This window comes from Hypanus sabinus, chromosome 1 (assembly GCF_030144855.1).
Source record: "Hypanus sabinus isolate sHypSab1 chromosome 1, sHypSab1.hap1, whole genome shotgun sequence".
NCBI classification, from domain to species: Eukaryota; Metazoa; Chordata; class Chondrichthyes; order Myliobatiformes; family Dasyatidae; genus Hypanus; species Hypanus sabinus.
Window position 1 is genome coordinate 152031543 of NC_082706.1, and position 25812 is coordinate 152057354.

Here is a 25812-nt window from a genome sequence, read left to right on the forward strand (position 1 = left end):
GCTGTCATTCACCTTTTGAAAACATCCCTTTTTTCCCCACAACTGCTCACTTTATTTCAAGTTCAAGCCAAAATGGGGTATCCAGACCAACAATTGCCATAACATCCTGGAATCAAGGAAATGTAAGCCATGGCTGCCCAAAGCATATTGGGAAATCTGTTTTATATGTAGCTAAATATCTTAAACATTTAGTTTAAGCTCTTGGAACTTTCTACATTTGTGAATGATTAAATTTAATTTGTTCTCAGCTCTAATTAGCAGCTAATTAACAAAGTCCACATGCAAATATCTCACCATGAACCTTTATTTCTTAAAGCACCAATGCATTTTATGCCATTAGGATACTCATAATCAATTTACCCCCTAGCAAACATAATTACCTACTCTTACTGGAAGTGGTCAAAAAAGTTTCACAACAATACTTACATTGAAAACACCTATGAGATTTATTATTTAAAAAGGGGAATTTAACCCTTACAAATATCATCCCTTTCAACCTTGAATAATTAAATCAACTGCTGATTAGTGATGCCCATTACCTATATGGGTATCTTCAATCTCCTTGCTTACCCAGCATTCCATAAAACTTTAAAAGGCATTCCTAAAAACATAAAATATCAAACAATGGCAATGATACTGCCAAGAAAATAATGCCATTACCAAAGAGGCCTACAAAAATAATACTATTTAGAATTAAATGGCTCCTTGTCAGGTTATATTAAATCCCTTTTTTGTCTGTAGGAGCATATGGCCCACATGAAAACTCTATCTGTATTTTTATCTGCACACAAACTGTTCAAGTATCTCTGATTTGTGAAAATATGCATATACATCAATAAATGATAAACCCAAAGGTTACTTTTACATATTGACAATGACCTGAACATCAAGATAATGTCGGATGAAAAGGTATGAGTTTCCTTTAACATGGAGAACTGCTTAAATACCTACTGATGATGTCATCAACGAGAGACACAGATCACATAACCTAAATGACTGCTCTACAAAACCACCAGCAGAGGGTGCTAAATAACAAATAAAAAATAACTGACTACTGAGGCAGCACATCGATTATATCCATCTGTATTTCAATATAATAACCAGTTTTAATTGCTTAAAATAGAATACTTTATCAAACATGTTTGCTTTACAATTGTGATAAGACAGCACAGTGCACATTAGTTACACAGATCAAGCTTAAGACTCATGAACAACAGTGACTGAATATATGTCGTGAACTACAGAAGTTCATGACTTTTTATGTTACGCATTTGTATCCTTCACCCTTACTCAGAAACTAATAGGATTCTTGCTCACTAAAAGGGCAACCTAATGATAAGAAAAATGAAATTATTGTCAGATAGAGCCATTCATAATCAAACAATAAATGGTCTAAATTGTTGCAGATAACTTGCTTTCAAAATAAAACAAAATTAAAAACTGCAGACACTGAAAACCTGAAATAAAAACGGAAAATAAGTGTTGACACTCTCCGGAGCTAGCAGCATCTGAAGGAAAAAATGGAAATGTTAATTCTGTTTTTCTGTCCAGACGTGCATTTGGTTCAAAGTAATGTATTTGCATCTGTTCAATACACCGTCTTTACAATATGCTACCTATTACTCTGGGCTACTCATTTTTCATCATCTGTTCCTCCTCAGACCTATTTTATATATAAACCCCATTTCCAGAAAAGTTGGGATATTTTCCAAAATGCAATAAAAACAAAAATATGTGATATGTTAATTCACGTGAACCTTTGTTTTTAACTGACAAAAGTACAAAGAAAAGATTTTCAATAGTTTTATTGACTAACTAAATTGTATTTTGTAAATATACACAAAATTAGAATTTGATGGCTGCAACACACTCAACAAAAGTTGGGACAGAGAGATTGAAAAGTGCACAGAATATTCAAGTAACACCAGTTTGGAAGACTCCACATTAAGCAGGCTAATTGGTAGCAGGTGAGGTATCATGACTGGGTATAAAAGTAGCGTTCAGTCTTTGCAAGCAAGGATGGGTCGTGGCTCACCCCTTTGACAATAACCAACAGACAGTAGGTGCAGGAGTAGGCCATTCAGCCCTTCTAGTCAGCACCGCCATTCACTGTGATCATGGCTGATCATACACAATCAGTATCCTGTTCCTGCCCTCTCCTCATATCCCTTGACCCTGCTATCTATAAGAGCTCTATCTGACTCTCTCTTGAATGCATCCAGAGACTTGGCCTCCACTGTCTTCTGGGGCAGAGCATTCCACATATCCACCACTCTCTGGGTGAAAAAGTTTTTCCGCATCTCTGTTCTACCCCTTATTCTTAAACTGTGGCCTCTAGTTCTGGACTCACCCATCAGCGGGAACATGCTTCCTGCCTCCAGTGTGTCCAATCCCTTAATAATCTTATATGTTTCAATCAGATGTGCCAAAATTCGTGAGAGAATTGTTAGTCGGTTCAAAAGGAACATTTCCCAACGCAAGATAGCAGAGAATTTAGGTCTTTCAACATCTACAGTACATAATATTATGAAAAGATTCAGGGAATTCAGAGACATCTCAGTGCGTAAAGGGCAAGGTTTGAAACCACTGTTGAATGTGTGTGATCTTCGAGCCCTCAGTCGGCACTGCCTAAGAAACCGTCATGCTACTGTGACAATTATAGCCACCTGGGCTCGGAAGTACTTCGGAAAATCATTGTCACTTAACACAGTCTGTCGCTGCATCCAGAAATGCAACTTGAAACTGTATTACGCAAGGAGGCAGCCATACATCAACTCTATGCAGAAACACCAGTGAGTTCTCTGGGCCCGAGCTCATCTCAGATGGACCGTGGAACCGTGTGCTGTGGTCAGATGAGTCCACATTTCAGCTAGTTTTCGGAAAAAACAGGCGTTGAGTTCTCTGTGCCAAAGATGAAAACAACCATCCTGATTGTTGTCAGCGAAAGGTGCAAAAGTCAGCATCTGTGATGGTATGGGGGTGCATCAGTGCCCACGGCACGGGTGAGTTGCATGTATGTGAAGGCACCATTGACTCTTAAGGCATATATTAGGATTTTAGAGAGACATGTTGCCATCAAGGCGACATCTCTTCCTGGGACGTCCATGCTTATTTCAGCAGGACAATGCCAGAACACATTCTGCACGGGCTACAATAGCATGGCTTTGTAGACACAGAGTGCATGTGCTTGACTGGCCTGCTGCCAGTCCAGATCTATCTCCTGTTGAAAATGTACGGCGCATCATGAAGAGGAGAATCAGACAACGGAGACCACAGACTGTTGAACAGCTAAAGTCTTATATCAAACAAGAATGGACAAAATTTCCAATTGCAAATCTACTACAATTAGTATCCTCAGTTCCAAAATGACTAAAAAGAGTTATTAAAAGGAAAGGTGATATAACACAATGGTAAACATGCCTCTGTCCCAACTTTTGTTGAGTGTGTTGCAGCCATCAAATTCTAAATTTGTGTATATTTACAAAATACAATTTAGTCAGTAGAACTATTGAAAATCTTTTCTTTGTACTTTTGTTAGTTAAATAAAGGTTCACGTGAATTAACATATCACAGATTTTTGTTTTTATTGCATTTTGGAAAATATCCCACCTTTTCTGGAAATGGGGTTTGTAGAACTGTCTGTTGAAGGCAATTAATATTATGGATGTTCAGTTACAACCTGATACTTTAAACTACATTAGAAATTAGGATAGTGATTTTCACAATTTTAGGAAAGTTGGTTTAATCTCTTACTATCTTTCCATTCAGTTAGTCCTGACGAAGGGTCTCGGCCTGAAACGTCGACAGTGCTTCTCCCTATAGATTCTGCCTGGCCTGCTGTGTTCCACCAGTATTTTGTGTGTGTTGCTTGAATTTTCAGCATCTGCAGATTTCCTCATGTTTGTTTAACCAATACTTACTTCTAAAAGCTTAACTTTCTGACACATACAGTACAGGTCATTCTCATGGAATGAATGGGTTCCATTTTCAGACATTAATATATTGATCTTGTCCACAAGTCAGAACACAAAAAATTCTCAGTATAACAACCACATTTCCACAGAATTAGCATCAAAAGCACATACAGTAAGACTGCAAATATAAACATTTGCTAAAAAGGGACCTTTGAAATTAATTATATCATGGGAGCTCATTCATATGGAGGTAGTATCCATCAGTTGGACTTCATATCTGGTGACATCTTGAAAATACAGTCAGGACATGCCATTTTCCTTATTAAATCTGCCAAACATTTTAATTACATTATATTGTAAGGGAATGTATTAATGTTTCATCCTTAAACTTTGTACCAGAAGAATGGGGAGCTGTTACTCTCTCATAAACCAGTGATGGCAGGATCCTAAACTATGGTCCTTCCTCACAATGCCTTTCTGCTGGCTGCACAGCTCAACAGGTACTCCTGTACCTTGGAAACTGTTCATCATCAGCATTTAGCTGCAGATATCACCTGGTGTGCAAGGCCAACAAGTTTTGGGCAAACCAAAACACATCTTTCACTGACTTGACCTTCCCACAAAAGTAAATGTTTATCCCTGCATGAACCCCTCAGAAAAACCCATAGAGCATAGAGTCCAGTGTTATTTGCATTGAAGTTTGGCAAATACATTTGCAGATCTTCTTGGCAAGCAAAGACCATCTGTGCCATATTTCGTATAGCAAGATAGTTTGCCCATACAACCCAAAACTTAAAAGGAGCACAGGTAACAATACTTCCGTTTCACACCTACAACCTACCAAAGGGTAATAACCATTAGTGAATTAGCAGAACAGTGTGCCAAGCTACCTGTATATGCTACTGACTAAGGTTACATTTTACTGTAGTTGCTTAAAATGACAGCTTAGGTTTTTACAAAAACTATTACAGAGTATGGTGTGAAATTATGACAATTGCAATCCATACAGCTTGTAGGTTATGCTTAATTCACACAATGCTTATTTCATAGAATTTTGTCTTCTTGGAATTTTAAGATATTCTATGAAAAAAATGTGATCCATAATAACAAAAACACTATTTGTATCTTTCACATTAAAATGCCATAGGCGCTCATGTTTCTCATAAATTAATTTTTACTTTCCTGAAACAATTTTTGTATAATATAAGCAGAACATACTGGAAATACTCAGTAGGTTAGCTACAAAGTTCACATGCTTATCTACAGCGGTACCCTAATTTTTTCCCCATTTTTCCAGCATATTTTGTTTTTAGATTTCTAGCATCAGTAGATTTCTAAACAATATATAAATGTACATATATTCATCAAATTTTTTGAACTTTTGAACTCTGCAATTAAACAGGGCCTGGTGAGATGGAACATGGAATTGTGTACAGATCTCGTCTCCCACCCAGGAAAGTATATACTTGCAATGGAAGTTTCACTAGATTGATTACTGGAATGGAATGATTATTCCATGAATGTAGATTAAGCTGACTAAGTCCTTACCCTTGAGAGCTCAGAAGAATGAGAGATGATCTCATTAAACATTCCTTTCTGCAGAGGGGAGTGAATCATTGGAATACCTTCTCTAAGAGTGGTATGGAAGATCAGTGACTGAGCACAGAAAAATCAGTACATTTTCAGACATTAATGAAACTACACTAGATGGAAATAGAAGATAAGAGTGGCAGAGATCAAAGGTATCAATTTTTCCAAATGGCAAAGCAAATACTAGGAGTTGAAATGCCTACTTGTATGCCTTTACATTTTCCACATGCATTGTTGTGATATAGGTCCTAATTTTTTTTGTACTAAATTCTCAATTTGCTCTTTGAAATTTACAAATGACCCCTGCATTATGGCTATTTGGCTAATGGAATTCACAAACCACTTCTCAGAAATTTGAGATACAGAATAAAATTGTCTTGAGTGGAATTAAAAAGTAGATTAACATAGGCAGTTGATGAGTTGTAAGTATTTTTGCACTTTGATTTTACAGAACCTTGAATTGAACCATATAGAAATACAGGTGAACTTTGCAGGCACCATGGTAGCAAAGCAGTTAGTGTAACGCTCTTAGCGCTGGGCATTCTGGAGTTTGGAGTTCAATTCCGGTGCCATCTTCAAGGAGTTTGTACATTCCCCTCTTGAAAAGCATGGGCTTCCTTCCACAATCCAAAGATGTGCCAGTCAGTAGGTTAATTTGTCATTGTAGATTGTCCTGCGATTAAGCTTTTGTTAAATAGGTGGGTTGCTGGGCAGCGTGGTTCGTTGGGCTTTTTCCTAGCTATATATCTAATAAAATTTACTCCGGAGACACAAAAGGCTGCAGATACTGGAAACTTAACTGCCTGTCTGCCATCTAACACCCCTTCTCAGCTCACCAATCGCTGCAGAATCTTTTCATGCTACCCCTCTTCTCCTCTTCACACTGACCACCTTGCCTCTTGATTTCCAGCTCCTATGCAAGGTTCCAATCTGAAACGCTGAGAATTCCTTTCTGTCCACAGCTGCTGTATAACCCCTTAGTTGTTTCAGCAGACTGTTGCACAAAATTTATTTCATTCAACTTGTGTTTTCCAGGAATGCAATGACAGCCACCCCCCCACCCCCTACCACTTCGTGAAACAGAAGGTTCATCTGCATTTCTCTATGGCTCAATTTAAGTCACTGTATCATTAAAGTGCAAAAATATTTCTAACTCATCAACTGCCCATGTTAAGATTTTAGATATCTGACTCAACCTTGCATCAAAGCAAATACACGTAAAGCTATTTTTGCTCATTTTCACTGGATGATAGGGTCTTTGATGTACAGTTAAACATTGAACTGCAGTGTTATCATCAATGATTCCCTGTTCCTCCATATTCAACACTGTTTAACAATCACCCCCAGTGTAATCAATCTGTCAGTGAATTGACAACAATTTGAGGCAGTTCTCATTGTGAAATCCTGCAATATTGTAATGCTCGGTTGTGTGAACTAGGAACTTCCAAATTATACATTAGGTCATAAATACTAGTGTACCAAGAATAACTGAAGTTTATATAAACACAAGAGATTCTGCAGATGCTGGAAATCCACAGCAAGAAACACAAAATGCTGGAGGAACTCAGTGAGCCAGGAAGAATCTATGGAAATGAATCAACAGTCAGCGTTTCAGCTGAGACCCTCCATTGTGACTGGAAAGGAAGGGGAAAGATGCCAGAATAACGTGGGGGGAAGGGAGGGAGGACAAGCTACAAGGTGGTAGGTGAAGCCAGGTGGGTGGGTGGAGGAAGAAGTAAGAAACTGGGAAGTGTTTACTGTAAAAGGCAAATGAGCTGTAGAAGAAACAATCCGATTAGAGAGCAGAGTGAACCATGGGAGGAAGGGAAGGAGGAGGGGCACCGGGGGAAGGTACTTGGCAGGTGAGAGAAAAGGCAAGAGGCCAGAGTGGGGAATAAAAAGGAAAGGGGTTAAAAATTACCAGAAGGAGAAATCGATGTTTGTGTCATCAGGTTAGAGGCTACCCAGAGTGGCCTTATTGTGACAGAAGAGGTGGCTATGGACCGACATGTCAGAATGGGAAGGGGGTTAGGAATTAAAATGATTGGCTAGCAGAAAATTACACTTTTAGCAGATGGAATGGAGGTGCCCAACAAAGCAGTCCTTCAATTTAAATTGGGTCTCACCAATGTAGAGGAGGCCGGATACTGTGGATGACCCCAACAGATTTGCAGGTGAAGTGTTGCCTCACCTGGAAGGACTGCTTGGAGCCCTGAATGAGGTGAGGGAGGAGGTGAATGGTAGGTGTATTCGCTTGTACAATTGTGGAGAGAACGAACCCAGTGAAAAGTGTAGAATAGGGTGGGAAGGTGGTAGAGAGAAGTAAAGATGTGTTTGACAGCAGGGTCCCGTTGAAGATGCCGGAAGTTGCAGAGAATGATGTATTGGATGCTGAGGCTCATAGGGTGGTTTATATACCTGAATTACAAGCCCGTCAGAATTCAGCTTCTACCTTAGTCACATATATATTATAATCTTTATTTCACACAATATTTATATGATAGTGCAAGAATTTTTCAACTGCGACAGCTATCTTACAATGTTTTATGCTGAATGTCTGAGATCCACTTGAACTGATGCCTGGAAACAACCAATAAAAGTCAGCTTTCCCCAAGATCAGTACTGAATGACAGAACTTTGTTACCTACTACACAATCCAGACAATGGATATCTGTTCTAAAACTCAAGAGATTGTGATTAATAAAATACATGCACAGTGTATAGTTTAATCCAGACTTGTTGATCAATTTAAAATGCATGTAATTCAAATACAACAGATTGAGAAAGTCCGTATGTTTCCAAATATGCTTCAATTAAACAAAACTACAATCTTCAGAATTTTAGTAGAAGATGGGAAATATTTATAAATGTTTTATATATCCAATTTAGTGAAAAAACAATATTAGCTAATAGGTGAATCAGATAACAGAGAGAGATGTTGTCTTAAACTTCTGGTTTAAGATGGTGCCTGAAAATGTGCGACAGCTTACTGGTAGAACGTAAGGCAAGAGATTGGACTAAAACATTACCTGTGGTATCTTTTCTGAGGCTTTTCCAGCCGGGGTCGCAGATGGAGTTTGCACTGCTGCCGGATATGGAGTGAACGATTTGAAGAGTTTTGATGCCAGTCCACCTAACCTGGGTGTGAAGATGGATTGCTCCAAGCCAACTTGGTGAAATTGAGAATCACTTCGGGCTTGGCAGCTCATGCATATCATGGCACTGGGGTCAGGGTCCTAGAGTGAGGCACTACCCAGTGCTTGGACAACTTAAACAAACACCAGCGTGTGGGTCAGGAATGGAGGCGAGGGTTGGGCTGATATCGCTCACTCTCCCATGAATATTCATTTTCTCTCTGTGGCGCCAAGTCTGTGAACTGACGCCGCTGGTGTGATGAACTGGGATCAAGGTTTGGGGCTGCTCTGGGGACTCAGTCTGGTTTGGAATGCGTCTTTCTCTGCGCAGTGCTTTTTGGTCTTTTTTTTATAATTGGGTTATTCACATTTCTTGCTTTGTGGCTGCCTGTAAGCAGACAAATCTCAAGGTGTATAATTTATACATTCTTTGACAATAAATGTGCTTTGAATTTTTGTTAAAACAAAGTCAGGAACCAATAGGTAGAGCATGGTGCGACTGAGCAGCACATACTTCAATGCAAGAAGTATTGTAGAAAAGGCAGGTGAGCTCAGGGGATGGATCAACACATGGAATTATGTTATTCTAGCAATTAGATAGATACTTTATTGATCCCAAAGGAAATTACAGTGCCACGGTAGCATTAAAAATGCACAGATATATAAATATTAGAAGAGAAACAGGAAGAATAAAAAATAAGTTACCTCAAACAGTCTAACAGGAGGGAGTCATCACTTCCCCAGCTATAGGTTGAGTCATTATAGAGCCTAATGGCCGAGGGTAAGAATGACCTCACATACTGCTCTTTGGAGCAGCACAGTTATCTTAGTGAGATTTGATTGCAGGAGGGGCAGGAATGGCAGCTCAATAGTCAGGGGTTCCATTGTTTTGGACGCAGTGGAGCGGGAGGGATTAGAGGAGGAGGGGTGGCATTACCAGTCAGGGAAAATGTCACTGCAGTACTCAGTCAAGACAGACAGGAGAACTCGTCCAGTGAGGTTTTTACGGGTTGAACCAAGGAAGAAGCAAGATATGAGCAAGTTAATGGGGCTATAATTACAGATCACCCAACAGTCCGAGGGATCTAGAGGAACAACTTTGCAGAGAGATCGTAGACTGTTGCAAGAAACAAAAGGTTGTTATTATAGGTGATATTAACTTTCCATATATTGACTGGAACTCCAGTACTGTAAAAGGTCTAGATGGGATAGAGTCTGTCAAATGGGTTCAAGAAAATTTCCTTAATCAGTACACAGAAGTCCCAGTTAGAGAGTGTGCAATATTTGATCTGCTATTAGGGATTGAGACAGGGCAGGTGACAGAAGTTTGCGTAGGGGAACACTTTGCACTTAGTAATCAAAATGCCATTACTTTCAAAGTAAATATGCAAAAAGTTAGGTCTGGTCTGCAGGATAAGATTCTATATAGAAGAAAGACCAATTTTGATGGTATCAGAAAGGATCTGGAAAATGTGGATGGGACAGGCTGTTTTCTGGCAAAAGTGTACTTGGTGAGGCCTTCAAAAGTGAAACTTTGAGAGTGCAAAATTTATATGTGCCCATCAGAATAAAAGGTAAAGATAACAGGTTTAGAGAACCGTGGTTTTCAAGAGATATTGAGGCCCTGATTAAAAAAAAAGGTGTATAGCAGGTACAGGAAGATAGGAATAAAAGGGGTGCCTATGGAGTACAAGAAATGAAAGAGAACACGAAAGATACCAGGAAGGCCTAAAAGAAGGCATGAGGTTGCCTAGCAGACAAGGTGAAGAAGAATCCTGAGGGATTCTACAGATATGTTAAGAGCAAAAGTTTTGTAAGGGACAAAATTAGTCATCTGGAATATCAGAATGATAATCCATCTGTGGAGCCAAAAAAGATGGGGAAATGTGAAATGAACTACTTTCATCTGTATTCACTCACGAGCGGACAGAGTCTACAGAAGTGATGTAAGGTGGCATCAACTTCATGGACCCTAAACAGATTTCAGAGGTGTTTGCTGTCTTGAGGCAAATTAAGGTGGATAAATTTCCAGGGCCTGACAAGGTGTTTCTGTGTGAGACAAATACAGAAACTGCCAGGGCCCTAGCAAAGATATTAAAGTCATCCTGATGAATGGAGGACATCCAATATTGTTCTGCTGTTTTGAGAAAGGCTCTAAAAATAAATCAGGAAATTATAGGCCAGTGAGCCTGACATCAGGTTATTGGAAGGTATTCTAAGGAACCAGATGTACAAGTATTTGGATAGGCATGGACTGATTAAGGATAGTTAGCATGGCTTCGTGTGTGGTAGGTCATGTCTAACCAATCAGAGTTTTGAGGAAGTTACTAGAAAAGCTGATGAAGGAAAGGCAGTGGATTTTGTCCACATGGACTTTAGCAAGACACTTGACAAGGTTCCACCTGGCAGGTTGGTCAGGAAAGTTCAGTCACTTGGGATTCAAGATGAGATAGTAAATTGGGTTAGACATTGACTTTGTGGGAGAAGTCAGAGAGTGGTAGTAGAGGGTTGCCTCTCTGATTGGAGGTCTGTGACTGGTGGTGTGCTATGCGGACTGGTGTTGAATCTGTGCTGTTTTCATCCATATCAATGATCTGGATGATAATGTGGTTAATTGGATCTGCAAATTTGCAGTTGACACCAAGACTGGGGATGCAGTGGATAGCAAAGGTGGCTAATGTGGCTTACAGTGGGATCTAGATCAACTAGAAAAATGGGCTGAAAAATGGCAGATGGATTTTATTGCAGACTATTAGCAGGTGTTGCACTTTGGTAAGACCAACCAGGGTAGGTACAGTGAACAGTGGGGCACTGAGGAGTGTGGTAGAACAAAGGGATCTGCGAATAAATGTCCATACTTCATTGAAAATGGCAGTATAGGTAGATAGGGTCATAAAAAAAGCTTTTGGCACATTGCCCTTCATAAATCAAAGTACTGAGTACAGGAGATGGGATGTTATGTTGAGGTTGTACAAGACATTGGTGAAGCACAGTTTGAAGTATTGTATGCAGTTATGGTCACCTACCTACAGGAAAGATGTAAATGAGGTTGAAAGAGTACAGAGAAAATTTACAAAGAGATTGCTGTATCTGGAGAACCTGAATTATAAGAAAAGGTTGAGTAGGTTAGGACTGTATCCTTTACAACAAAGAAAATTGAGAGGGGATTTGATAAAGATATACAAAAATTATGAGGGATATAGATAGAGTAAATGCAAGCAAGCTTTTTCCACTGTTGGGTTCTACTTCAACAAGAGGTCATGGGTTAATGACGACAGGTGAAAAATTTAAGGGGAATATGGGGGAAACAACTTCACTCAGAGGGCTGTGAGAATGTGGAAAAAGCTACCAGCACAAGTGGTGCACATGAGATCAGTTTCAATGTTTAAGTGAAGTTTGGATAGGAACATGGATGGTAGAGGTACAGAGGGGTGTGGTCCCAGTGCTGGTCAATAGACGTAGGTAATTTAAATGGTTCAGTAAGGACTAGATGGTCTGAAAGGCCTGCTTCTGTGCTATTTCAAGAGCAATTGACCTATTCTGCAATATATTACAGAGGGTACATGAACGAAATTATTAAAAGCATTTTCGTTCACCATAGAAAAATGGAAGGGTGAGTACAAGATGCTAGCAATGCAAACACATCTCCATTCCATTATTTTCAATATCTGCTGACTACCTCAAACTATTCATAGTCTACTTTACCTTTAGTTCCAAAATTGCTTCATGTTTGGATTTTGCCAACTCTGCTATCTTTGCTTTCTGCTCTTTCACCATGGTGGTCAATTCCTGAACCAAAGTCCCCAGTTGTTTTTCCTTTTGCTGTGATTGAGCAAGTAATTGGTTATTGTTTGCTAGCTCTGCAGTCACATGATCAAATCCACTTTTTACCTGTATTTAAGAAAAGATTATACAGAAAAAGGTATTGTTAATTCCTCTTGCAGGTACCTCAAAGTTTTTGTTCAAAATAATTTACCCTTGAAGTCAAGGCAGAAATACTGACTATTTTTGCATTGCATACCATCATATTTTTCCAAGCAATCTGAAGCTCTGAGAACAGAATGTAGCTTGAATATTGAGATTTAAACTTCTATTGGTTGATATTAGCTGATATATTTTGGTACAATTTTACAATTATTATGTAACAGCCTCTTAAAATATAGATTCTTTAGATTAATATTAATTTTTTTTACATATTAACACAAAATTCTGGAATAGCATGGTTCTTTAGTGACAATTTGCTAAGCAAGCAGAGAGAATTAGGTTCAGTTGTATTAATAGTAGACATTTTTGATCCTAACTTTAAAAAAATGAATTACTATCCCTTTAGCCAGCACTGAATTTAATCTTGAGCAACAAAAAGGGATATAATATGCAAAAGATATGTGAAAAACTTTTAAGGAGGCTTTACCATGTAGATGCCAAGAACGTGCCTCCAATTGTAGAGTAGACAAGCAATTTATAAATTCAGCATTTAGAGAATTTCTTATTTCAGAAGATCTCTAACACAAACAATTGCAGAGGATAAGTCAAAGAATGTATTCAAAGCTGAGGTAAAGGTTTTTAAAATATAGGAAGTCAAAGATTAGAGGAAACTGGCAGGAGAGTGAAGTTAAGGAGTAGATGAGGTCAGCCGTCCTTACTGAATGGCAGAGAGCAGGCCTGAGGCACCACATAGCCAACGCCTGCTCCACCTACTAGTGTTTTTATTTTATAAAAATCAAAGTAAACAAAAGAATACAATTTTAAGTTACTAAAAGTAAAAGTTAAGAGTAATACCAGTAAGTTATCCATACAGAGGGATAGACACATAGTATGGTATCAAGACAAAACCCACAATAATTTAACAAAGAACAATTAAATCTTGGATGAGGGGACTGCAGGAAAATGGATCACAAAGCCTCCCTTTCATGACCCTGCAATATAAAAACATTCATGCATTTTAAATATCAGAATGTTTTGAATGCTTTGTTTACTTTGCTTAAATATTCAAGATGTTCACTTTCTAGAAGCATAGGAGCTTCATTAGCAAAGAGGTTCTATTCATCTTTTTTTAAACTTATAATTAGAAAAATACAACTCAAGCATGGCAAAAGAGGATGAGTGTTAAGAATTTAATCTAATACACAAGGTAATTCTTTTCTCAGGCAAAACTTTAATTAGCTCAGAAGTTCCAATTAGTGTCATATGCCTTTCCTTCTCCTTTAACCTCCAAATGGGCTTCTGTTTGAATTATTTATCCACTACCTTTTAATTGAGGTTATTATTAACTTTGCTTCTCTTTTATGTCTAATATCTGCATAAAATAACCCCCAACTTTTTCCTCTGACTTTAAAGTTCTCTCCTTAATTTACTAAATCCTCAAGAACAAAACTAACTGTTAAGGAGGCTTTACCATGTAGATGCCGAGAACGTGCCTCCAATTTTAGAGTAGACAAGCAATTTATAAATTCAGCAATTAGAGAATTTCTTATTTCAGAAGATCTCTAACACAAACAAAACTAACTGAACTCTTCTCAGACTTCAAACCAGGTACAGGTATCGATTATAACTGATGGTTTGATGACAAACTGCCATCTTCAGGGATGATGCCTGGGCCTGACTGACTTTGACGGCATATGGCTTTTGGGACACCTGGTAAAGGAAGCCATTGAAATAAAACTAGAAGAAAAGAATTTTAACAATAGTGAAGGTCTCACTCTAAGTAAGATCTGGAATTCAATTGTAAATAAGGTGGGAGAGGGGGAACCTGATGGAATGAGGACTAACAAACCAGGATGGACAGAATACAGGGGTACAAATACCACTAGACTAAACATGACCAGGCATTATCCTTGAAGGTGGTGGTAGAGTTCATCATTGAAACGTCAGTTATAATTGATACCTGTACCCGGCTTGAAGTACCAGAAGAGTTTATTCATCATATACACCAGGAAAGCACTAGATCCTTTTTCAGAAATAACTGTTCCTAATGAATCATTTCACAAAATTTTGGGTGGCTGAACTGCCACTGTCCCAGCATTACTGATCTTTTGTGCTGGACCATACCATTTCTTACAATGTGTTCCAGAGAACAGTTTCAATAGGACAATCAGAACATGGTACAGCTTTAATGGCAGATTTTCTACACAACTGGTCAGCTCACTTGAAAGGCTGACTGGTCATGAATGCAGTCACTACTATTGAACACTCTGGAATGCCTTTAATATTTCAAAAGCATGAAGACCTCTTAAAAATATAAGTTCTAAAACAAAACGGCCATAAGCACAAAAACATTTAAAGGAAATTAACTAAATGAAATCTGACTTTTAGCAGTTGATTTCTCCCGTTTGTTATGATGGGCATGGAGCAGTTTCACCTGTACTAGGAAACTGATACTGTGCTGTGTATAGCACAAGTGTCCCACAGCAAGTGTAAGATTATGCTGCAGCATCCCCTCTGGAATAGCTCGATATGAACTTATCCACCGGTGGATTCACATGGATATCAGCAGAGCAATGACGCCAGCAATTTTGAACATCTCACTGGCTTTTGCTTTAATCTTTTATAGAAGCCAGATGTGCTCAAATTGGCTGCTGCTTTCTGCATTACAAGTAAGTAAACTTTATTTGTAAAGGACCTTGAGAAAGTCTACAAAAATTTTAAATTGTGTTTTGATCACTTGGTTCTTCCCTCCTCGAACTAGTTTTAATGCTTCTGTACTTTAATACTTGTTCATACTCTAATTTTTGACAGTTCTCATCAGAGGTCATGAAGTTCAAACATTGCTTTTCTCTCTCTGTGTTTTACCTGAAAAGAGTACTAACAGGAGGATATGAGAATTTTCTGCTTCTGCATTACATCTATCACAAATAGGGCATATATTAGGAAAAATATGCGCCAATTTATCTTTGGACAGATGGACCCTATGTACTATCTTAAACTGAATTAAAATATGGCATGCGGAGATATATGAATTATTAACTAAATAATAAATTTTACTCCATTGGTTATCTGAGAGTGAATGTTGAAGTTCTACTTCCCCGGAGCATTGAACCCTAACATTAGGCGATGTGCGAGCATTCATTAACTGTTTATAAATGATAGGTATTAATCGTTTTTGAAAAGGTTTAAATTGAAAAATAACATAAGCCAAATTTGAAGAGCAGATCAAGGGGTAATTTGGTAAAAAATCACGTTAGAAATTCCTAACCTGTAAATACCTGAAAAAATGTGTATTGGAGATATCATATTTATCCATTAACTGTGAAAAAGTCATTAAACAGTCTTGTAAAAACAAATCTAAAAAAGTTTTTATTCCCTTAATTTTCCATGTTAGAAAAGCCTTATCCAAAGTTGATGGTTTAAAAAAATTAGAATAAATATTACTAGAAAGTAATATTTATATAAAACATATTTTTCCAAATATAAGCCCTATTTGTGATAGATGTAATGCAGAAGTGGCTACTCTAACCCATATGTTTTGGTCATGTGTAAGTTTAAATAATTTTTGGAGGGATGTGTTTGGAATATTATCTAAAGTTATAGATATGGATGTTCAACCTAATCCACTTACAACAATTTTTGGGATTTTCCCAGAGGAAGCAAGCAAAGTGTCTACCTCCACCCAACATGTGATAGCTTTTTCAACTTTACTGGCTAGGAGAGCTATTTTGCTACACTGGAAAGAATCTAACTCGCCCACTGTTTTCTACTGGCTCTCCTCCATCATGTCATGTCTAAGCCTGGAGAAAATTAGAAACCGGACATTTGATACATCTTTTGATTTTGAACAAGTCTGGCGACCCTTTATTCAATATTTTCACATGATTTAATTTATCTTTATTTATTTATTTTTCTTTATTCTCTTTGGAGAATATCCTTGTCCATGAAGGTTCGAAGATGACTGGAAGGATGTGTTTTTCTTCCTATCTCTTTCTTTTTTAAGTTTATCCTCATTTGGACTGCCCAATCTTTCTTTTTTTTTCTTTCTCTCTTTTTTGTTTTAGTTTAGTAAGTGGGATTTTTCTTTCTCTATCAATAAAATTTCCAATTTTTTTTTTTACGATTGCTATGAGGAGTTGTAATTTCTCTCTGACCATTGTATATATAACAGCATAATATATTACCTATTTGAGTTTGATATTATATGCTTTTTGTCTTTAATATTGCTGTTTATATGTCTTTTATATTATCTACTTGTTAAACTCCTCCTTCGATTTGTATTTGTATATTCTTTATTTGAAAATCAATAAAAAAAAGATTGAAAGGAGAATTTTCTGCTTTCATACCAGAAATTGCATAAAGTTCTGCATCATTTGTTCATTTTGCTAAAATCTAAATTTTAAAAAATGTTTTTAGAAGGCTCTTGTCCCACCAGTAATTCCCACCAACCCTGGTCTCTCAGGCTCCGCTCTACTCTTTGTTCTCCCTTCATTCCTGTGAGACCCCATCTTCCTCCCACCACACTTTCCCTGAATACTCCAATCCTCCCCTCTCCTCCGACCTCCTCTTACCCCAGCTCAAATCCCTGCTGTGTTTTCACCGCCCTCTTCTGGCCTTCCCCTCGAAGCAGAATGTTTTCTACTCAGCAAGGGCCTTAGGCTTTGCCCACCCGCACTCGCTATGATGTTGAGCTCTCCTTTCCTCTCCAAGCACACTTCGACTTGCCCACTCTGCACCAATGATGCCTTCTCCCATCTTCAATCTTTCTCTTTTATTTGGACACTCCACTCTGGCCTGCAGTCCGTTCCAGATATTTTCATCTCTTAATGTTTTGGCTTCAGTAGTCCCCGCTCCAATTTGAATCCCATGCTCTCTGAACGCACTGCCTTCTGCTCTCTCCACAGAAATCTGACCTCTATCTTGCTGAAGCCAGGTGGCAACTCTCCAACACCTCTTCTTATCGAGAAAAGGACTCTATAAGTAGCATCAGAATACTGTCTCCTGCACCACCACAAACCTCCATCACTCTGGAGATCTCTCATTCACTGCCACTAAACTCATTTCCAATACCCCGCACTGCTCATTTCCAGCTCCTTCCCGAGATACACAAACCTGACTGGCTGGGTAGAACTATTATTTCTGCCTGGTCCTGCTCCATTGTTTGCATACATCGACTCCATTTTGTTTTCCTTCCAATTCCACCTACATCCATGACACTTCTCGATCTCTTGAACTACTAAGTTCTCTTGCCCCAATGGTTTCATTTTTACTACAGGTGTCCAATTCCTATGCACTTCCATCCCCTATCAGGAATGCTATACCTATGTTGTCTGGTGGAAATTGCCCTCACCCTCAACAACTTGTACCAGTGGCATCAACAGAGCTTTACCAAGAGGGATTTCTCACAGATCAGCAACGGTTATTTAAAAAGGGAGCTTCGAGAGCATTTGTCCATTGTACGTGGCCTATCAGCGATGATAACCAGAGCACCAATCGTGAGTTAGGTACGCAGGGGATGTTCAGGCACAAAAGGGAGACGCTGCCTAGTAGAGTGGTCATCGACGGAGTGATCTGAGGCAGAGTGGTAGGGATTTGGCTCATTTGGGCTTCGGAGAGGTAAGTGGGTAAGTGGACTTCGTTTTTTTTTTCTTTCCTTTTTTTCCCCCAGAGGAATAAAGAGCACGTCTGTAGTGTTAGTATTTTGCTCTGGGTGTCAGATGTGGGAATCCTGTGAATCTTCTAGTCTCCCAGATGGCCACATCTGTGCCAGCTGCAGCTCCTGACAGACGGTGTTAGGGATCTGGAGCTGCCGCTTGGTGACCTAGAGCTTATTAGGGAGTGTGAGCAGGAGATAGATAAGAGCTACAAGGAGTTAGTCACTCCAAGGCTGCAAGAGTTAGAAAGGTGAGTGACTGTCAGGGAAGGGAAGGGAAGAGCTCAGATTGTAGAGGGCACCCCTGTGGCCATCTCCCTCAGTAATCATTATCTCGTTTTGGATGCTGTTGAGGCAGGTGACCTGACAGAGGACGACCACGGTGATCGGGTCTCTGGCACTGAACCTGGTTCCGTGGTGCAGGAGGGAGAGAAGAAGATGAGTAATGTGGTAGTCATAGGGGACTCCATAGCAGGTGGAACAGACAAGAGGCTCTGTCAGCCTGATAGAGACTCCCACATGGTGTGTTGCCTCCCAGGTGCCAGGGTACATGTTGTCTCAGATCGGGTGCACAGTATTCTGAAGGGAGAGGGTGAACAGCCAGAAGTCTTGGTACATGTTGGTACCAATGACATAGGTAGAAAAAGGAAGGAGGTCCTGAAGAGAGAATTTAGGGAGTTGTGTAGGAAGCTGAAAAGCAGGACCTCCAGGTAGTAATCTCAGAATTTCTGCCTGTGCCATGTGCTAACGTGAGCAAGAATAGCATGATCAGGCATATTAACGCGTGGCTGAGAGACTGGAGTAGGGGGCTGGGCTTCATGTTCCTGGATCATTGGGACATTTTCTGGGGGGGTACGACCTGTACAAAAAGGACGGGTTACACCTGAACCCAAAGGGGTGCAATATCCTCGCAGATATAGTGCTGTTACGGAGGGTTTAAATTAATTTGGCAGGGAGATGGGAACCGGAGTGATAGAGCTGGAGAAGGGGAAAACAGAGATAAATCAAAGATAGCGTGCAACAGAGATGAAAGAAAGGACAGGCAGGAGATGAGACATAATCACACCCAGTGGGATGAGTTACAGAGTTACAGGGCAATAGAGGTGTGGTGCAGTTAAAATAGAAAGCAACAAATACTGGACTGAAAGTGCTATATTTGAATGCATGCAGCATAGGAAATAAAATGGACGATTTTGAAATTCAGCTACAGATTGGCAGTACGACGTTGTGGCCATCTCTAAAACTTAGCTAAAGGATGGTTGTCATTGGGAGCTGAACGTCCAGGGATACATGGTGTATCAGAAAGATAGGTTAGTAGGCAGAGGGGGTGGTGTGGCTCTGTGTATAAGATATAATATTAAATCATTAGAAAGGGATGACATAGGGTTGAAAGGTGTAGAGTTTCTATGGATTGAGTTAAGAAATGGCAAGTGTAAAAGGACCCTAATGGCAATTGTATACAGGCCTCCAAACAGCAGCCGAATGTGGATTACAAATTACAGCAGAAAATAGAAAAGACGTGTCAGAACGGCAATGTCATGATAATCGTTGAGGATTTTAGCATGAAAGTAGATTGGGAAAACCAGGCCAGTACTGGACTTCAAGAGAAAGAATTTGTAGAATGTCTAAGGGTTGGCTTTTTAGAACAGCTTGTTGTTGAGCCCACAGGGGATCAGCTGTGATGGACTGGGTGTTGTGCAATGATCCAGAGGTGATAAGGGAGCTTAAGGTTATGGAACACTTAGGGAACAGTGATCACAATATGATCAAGTTCACTTTGAAATTTGAGAAGGAGACACCAAATTCCAATGTGTCGGTATTTCAGTGGAATAAAGACTGACAAGTGAAGTCAGAGCCAAAGTAAAAGCAAAACAGAGGGCATACAAGGAAGCCAAAGTCAATGGGAAGATAGATTGGGAAGCTTTTAAAAACTTGCTGAAGGAAACTAAGGTCATTAGGAAGGAAAAGATGAATTATGAAAGGAAGCTGACGACTAATATCAAATAAGATACTAAAAACTTTTTTTAAGTCTATAAAAGGTAAAAGAGAGTTGAGGGTAGATATAGCATCAATAGAAAATGACACTGGAGATATTGTAATGAGAGACACAGAGATGGCAGAGGTACTGAATGTGTATTTTGCATCAGTCTTCACAGTGGAAGACATCTGCAGTATACCGGACATTCAAAAGTGTCAAGGAAGTGAAGTTTGTTCAGTGAAATTTACAACTGAGAATATGCTCAGGAAGCTTAATGGTCTGAGGGTAGATAAATCTCCTGACCTGATGGAATGCACCCTTGGCTTCTGAAGGATCTAGTTGGAGAGATTGCGGAGGCATTATTAATGATCTTTCAAGACTCAATAGATGCTGGCATTGTACCGGATGAATGGAAAATTGCAAATGTTACTCTGCTATTTAAGAAGTGTGGGAGGTAGCAGAAAGGAAACTAAAGACCCGTTAGCCTGACATCAGTGGTTGGGAAGCTGTTGGAATCGATTGTTAGGGATGAGATTACGGAATACCTGGAGGCACATTACAAGATAGGACAAAGCCAGCATGGTTTCCTTAAAGGAAAATTCTGCCGGACAAACCTACTGCATTTTTTTTTGAGGAAATTACAAGCAGGGTAGACAAAGCAGATGCAGTAGATATGGTGTACTTGGATTTTCAGAAGGCCTTTGTCAAGGTGCCACACATGAGGCTGCTTAGCAAGATAAGAGCCCATGGAATTACAGGGGATTTACTAGCATGGGTGGAACATTAGCTGATCAGCAGAAAACAGAGTGGGAATAAAGCTATCCTATTCTGGCTGGCTGATGATTACCAGTGGACCAGTTCCACAGGGGTTGGTATTAGGACAACTGATTTTTACAACGTATGTCAATGATTTGGACTATGGGATTAATATGTGACTGAATTTGCCGATGATTAAAATATAGGTGGAGGAGCGGGTAGTGTTGAGGAAACAGAGATCCTGCAAAGAGACTTAGATAGGGGAATGGGCAAAGAAGTGGCAAATGAAGTATAATGTTACCCTCACCCCACCACCTTATTCCCGCATCTTTCCCCTTCCCTTCCAGTCCTGACAAAGGGGTCTTGGCCTAGGACACCGATTGTTTATTCCTCTCCATAGATGCTGCCTGATCTGCTGAGTTTCTCTGGCATTCCGCGTGTGTTGCTCTGGATTTCCAGCATCTGTATAACCTCTTATGTTTATGTTTTTAAGTAGTTGCTTTGTTTTCTCAAATTTGTTAATATTTGAATCCTTCAGTCTATTGTCTAACCATTTTAATATTTACTAAAATATACCTGCATTCAGGGGTTAAATCAGTTTTTGATTATTTAAAGGGAAATTGAATTTATGTATCCAGCAGTTATAAAAAGGCAAGCTATCAGTCCTTACCTCTCTATTTAGATTTGTTGGCTGAAATATGCTCTAACAACATTATTAACTGCCCTCAGTATGTGGACGACTGAAGGAATCTGGGAGAGGGGTGGAGGGAAGTTAATGACAAATTGAGGATACTGCAAATGAGTGGTTGATGTTTGGTGTAGACTTGATGGATCAAAGGACTGCTTTTCATGCTGTTATCTCTCTATAACTCTCTATGTTTTAACAATCTTTAAACGTGATGGTGGTGGGTGTCAGTGATTTAAATTGAACAAATTCTTATAAGCTCAAGATAAGTTTATGTAAAAATATAATCATGCTCGTTAGTTACCTCTTTAAATCGATTTGCTTCAATAGCTAGAGCCATCCGAAATTCATCCTCCAAAGAATTATACTGTTGCTTAGATAGATCAATTTTTTCTTGATATCCTTTCAAGTCCTGAGCATGCCTTTCTTCTACTTTTGCTACTTCTCGAGACACAGCATCTTGGAACTCCGGCCCATTTAAAGTAACTCTGGACTTTACTTCTTTTCTGTGGAATAAACGCATTGTCAATGCTAATAAAAACAGTATATTTTGAAACTACAAACAAGAGAAAATGTGCAGATGCTGGAAATGAAGGACTTGGCCCAAAACATCGATGGTACTCTTTTCTATAGATGCTGCCTGGCCTGAGTTCCTTCAGCATTTTGTGTGTGTTGTTTCGTTAATCTAAAATAAAACAAAATATGCTTACTTAAAATAAGATTGCAAGACAACTTAGGAGCAAGAAATGAATTTTATGGCCTAAGATTATCTTCAGAAAGGACAATAATAACGTTTCATGACATCAGCAAAGAAAAGAGCATCAACTGTAACTGATTTTTGTGTTGCTTCCCATGTCATGGGTCCATAAAGAAAACAATTGTATCCTCTATGGAAGCTGCAAAGTTATTGCACACAAAGCTTGCTTGTTTTAAACTAATTGTGTTTGAAGAAACCAGTGACATTCTCAAGAGTAGCAGAAAATCCAGGGAAACAATTGTAGGATATAGATATGGCCAAGTGAGAACTGGAACAACTGGCCAACTACCGTAACTTCTCAAACTTACTATCTTTCCTTATTCATGTTTCTTTGCCTTTTCATTTTGCTTCCTTCTTTATACCAGCTTATGGAGATCCCAATAAGGCTTGCTAAAGACAAAAGGTCCCTGGTATGATAAACAGGAAGAAAGGTTCATGGTGCCAGCTGTTACCATCTGTCTCAATATTGTTTGTTCCTGTTGTGTTAAAGTATAGTGCCATAGTCAGAGGGTATTTAGTTAATATAGGAATCATTGATATAAAATATAACTGCATAGTTGATGTGTTCTAGTCAGGCATGGATACCTAGTAAAAGCAATCCTTCTCATTAATACAATAAAGTTCTGAACTCTCCAACGCTTTTAAATCTAACATTGTGTTCAAACTGCCTTCTGTTTTCTCTACATTACAGAAGTTTCTTCCTAATTAAACACATTTGGAGTGTATATTATTTGATGCTATCCTGAGAAGGACATAAAATATTCTTTTAACTAGGACTCTTCCCTTTCAACATTGATAGTGTTCAGCAATGCATCAGTTTGTTTAAGGAGGTCACATTTTCACCTTGTTTTTTCAGTCACAATGTAGCTGTTTATATTACCATTGGGGATATTGGTACCAAGCAGCATGCAGACTAATCAGCTGAAATTTCAAATATCACTTAATGAATGGCAATGATCTTACTGAAGTTAAGCTAGCGGTAGTAATTGTTCATTTATTAGTTAGATAGTAAGGTAAGCTTCAACAACTCCTTGAAGGTTTAGAGAATTGGTTATACGTTGTGAATATCAAACAAGAAGCATATCTTAAATCCTTCCAATCATAAACATGTGAGAATTAGAAGTATTTAATTCCTTTGTGAATCAAAGTTGGAAAGAACCTGAATCAAAATCAGATATAATTAAGAACATACAGTAGGGCAATTAGCATTTCTAAGATGATAATGCAGGTCAGTATTGAAAGCTGGAAGATAAGCAAAGCAATAAAATTAGAATAAAATGTTCATTAAATGAAATAGTCTACTAGTTTCTAAAACAAAAATAATACATTGACTGGAGACCAGCCTACACATGCCCATTCTCTTCGATATAAAAGTGTTTGCATGTATGATCCTTGTTAAAAATGTTAAATCACAAATGACTAGATAGCATACAAAACAGAGCTTCTGAAAGTACCCAGCTAAAATAATCAATATTCAGCAATGTGCCTGCTTTTTGTCCAAATGTTCTCTCAACGGATGTTTCCCAATGAAGAGCACAAAGTCTATAGTGCCTCTTATTATTCTTTATTCTCTGAACAGCACCCAATTTTAGGTGGAGATAACACTGAAAAAATAGAATACACAAAGATCACGGGGACCACAAACATGAACTGGCCATTCAATCCTTTGATCCAGTTTTGGTAATACTAATTGAGAAATGAATTTTGGGCAGAATACTAAGGGAAGTTTATTAAGTGTCAGGAATAGCACCATGATTTTTTTTAAATAATCATTTTAACAAACAGTTTTTTAACTATTCACTCAAAGCAATGCGGCAGACCTTCACTATTGCACTCTCAATCTGAAATTTAACACATGTATCCTTGAGACTGAACCAGTTAACTTCTTTCTTTCTTTTTTTCTTTTTATTAAATTTCATATATAAAGAAAAACATAACATAATATTAAATAGGTTATAAATGCACTAGACTTGAGGTTAAATTAGTAATAAGATAACAGTATCTTATTAAAATATCAGCAAAAAAAATCATACAATAATCAATCAAACCTATATTGATTATACATGAAAAGAAGAAGAATAGTCACCAAAAGAAAAAAATATATAAAAATGCAAGAAAAAATGTATATGAAAAAAAAATAAACCTAAACTAACATGGGCAATAATAATAGTTTATATGTATATGATAGTGTCAAAAACTCCGGAACTCCATGCCAGAACAAGAATAAAAAGAGAAAAGGTCTGGAAGAGGCCAAATTAATTCATATGAAAGTGTCGAATGAACGGTCCCCAAGTTTCTTCAAATTTAATTGATGAATCAAAAATAGTACTTCTAATTTTTTCTAAGCTCAGACAAGAAATAGTTTGAGAGAACCACTGAAACGTGGTAGGAGGATTTACTTCTTTCCAATTTTGTAATATAGACCTTTTGGCCATTAATGTTGCAAAGGCGATCATTCGTCTAATTGAAGGGGAAAGTCGACTACCATCCTCATTTGGTATACCAAAAATTGCAGTGATAAAATGAGGTTGTAAATCAATATTCCAAATCGAGGAAATGGTAGCAAATATGTCCTTCCAATAGTTATGTAAGGTGGGACATGACCAAAACATGTGGGTCAATGAAGCCACATCTAAATGACATCTGTCACATTGAGGGTTAATATGAGAATAGAATCGAGCAAGCTTATCTTTAGACATATGAGCTCTATGTACGACCTTAAATTGTATTAAAGCATGTTTAGCACATATAGAAGAAGAATTAACCATTTGTAGAATTTTTTCCCATTTTTCTGTTGATATATTATATTGAAGTTCTTTTTCCCACTCTTGTTTAATTCTACCTGATATTTCTGGTTGTATCTTCATAATCATATTATAAATAAGAGCCACTAATCCCTTCTGACAATGATTCAAGGTAAAAATCATATCTGAAAAATCTATCAAAGTTGAATTGGGAAAGGATGGTAGAACTTTATATAAAAAATTTCTGATTTGTAAATATCTAAAAAAATTAGATTTAGGTAACTTAATTTTTTTGGAAAGTTGGTCAAAAGACATCAAACTACCTTCAGAAAAAAGATCAGGAAAACATATTATACCTTTTCTTTTCCATATGCTAAAAGCTTGATCTGTTAAAGAAGGTTTAAAAAAAAAGTTAAGTAAGATAGGGCTATCAAGAACAAAGTTTCTCCAGAGTAAAAAACTTATGAAATTGAAACCAAATTCGTAATGCGTGTTTGACAATAGGATTGGATATCTGTTTATTGAGTTTAACTAAATCAGCAGGAAGAGAAGAACCAAGAACGGAGAATAAAGAATATCCTTGTGCATCATTACATTCTAAATTTACCCACTGTGGGCACAATGGTGAATCCAAATCTAGTTTCCAATATATTAAGTTTCGAATATTATTCACCCAA

At 38.2% G+C, this 25812-nt stretch overlaps 1 protein-coding gene across 5 annotated transcripts in view; it reads right to left on the minus strand.

The window, feature by feature from the left end:
* The window catches only part of lrrcc1 (leucine rich repeat and coiled-coil centrosomal protein 1), a 137864-nt gene that overhangs the window by 33173 nt on the left and 78879 nt on the right, over nucleotides 1-25812 (minus strand). For all 5 annotated transcript variants that reach the window (XM_059979248.1, XM_059979239.1, XM_059979223.1 and 2 more), the window contains 2 exons: nucleotides 21939-22140; nucleotides 12344-12529 (listed from right to left, as the gene is read on the minus strand). In XM_059979248.1, coding sequence (XP_059835231.1) covers nucleotides 12344-12529; nucleotides 21939-22140 — 388 coding nt within the window. The remainder of the gene's footprint in view (nucleotides 1-12343; nucleotides 12530-21938; nucleotides 22141-25812) is intronic.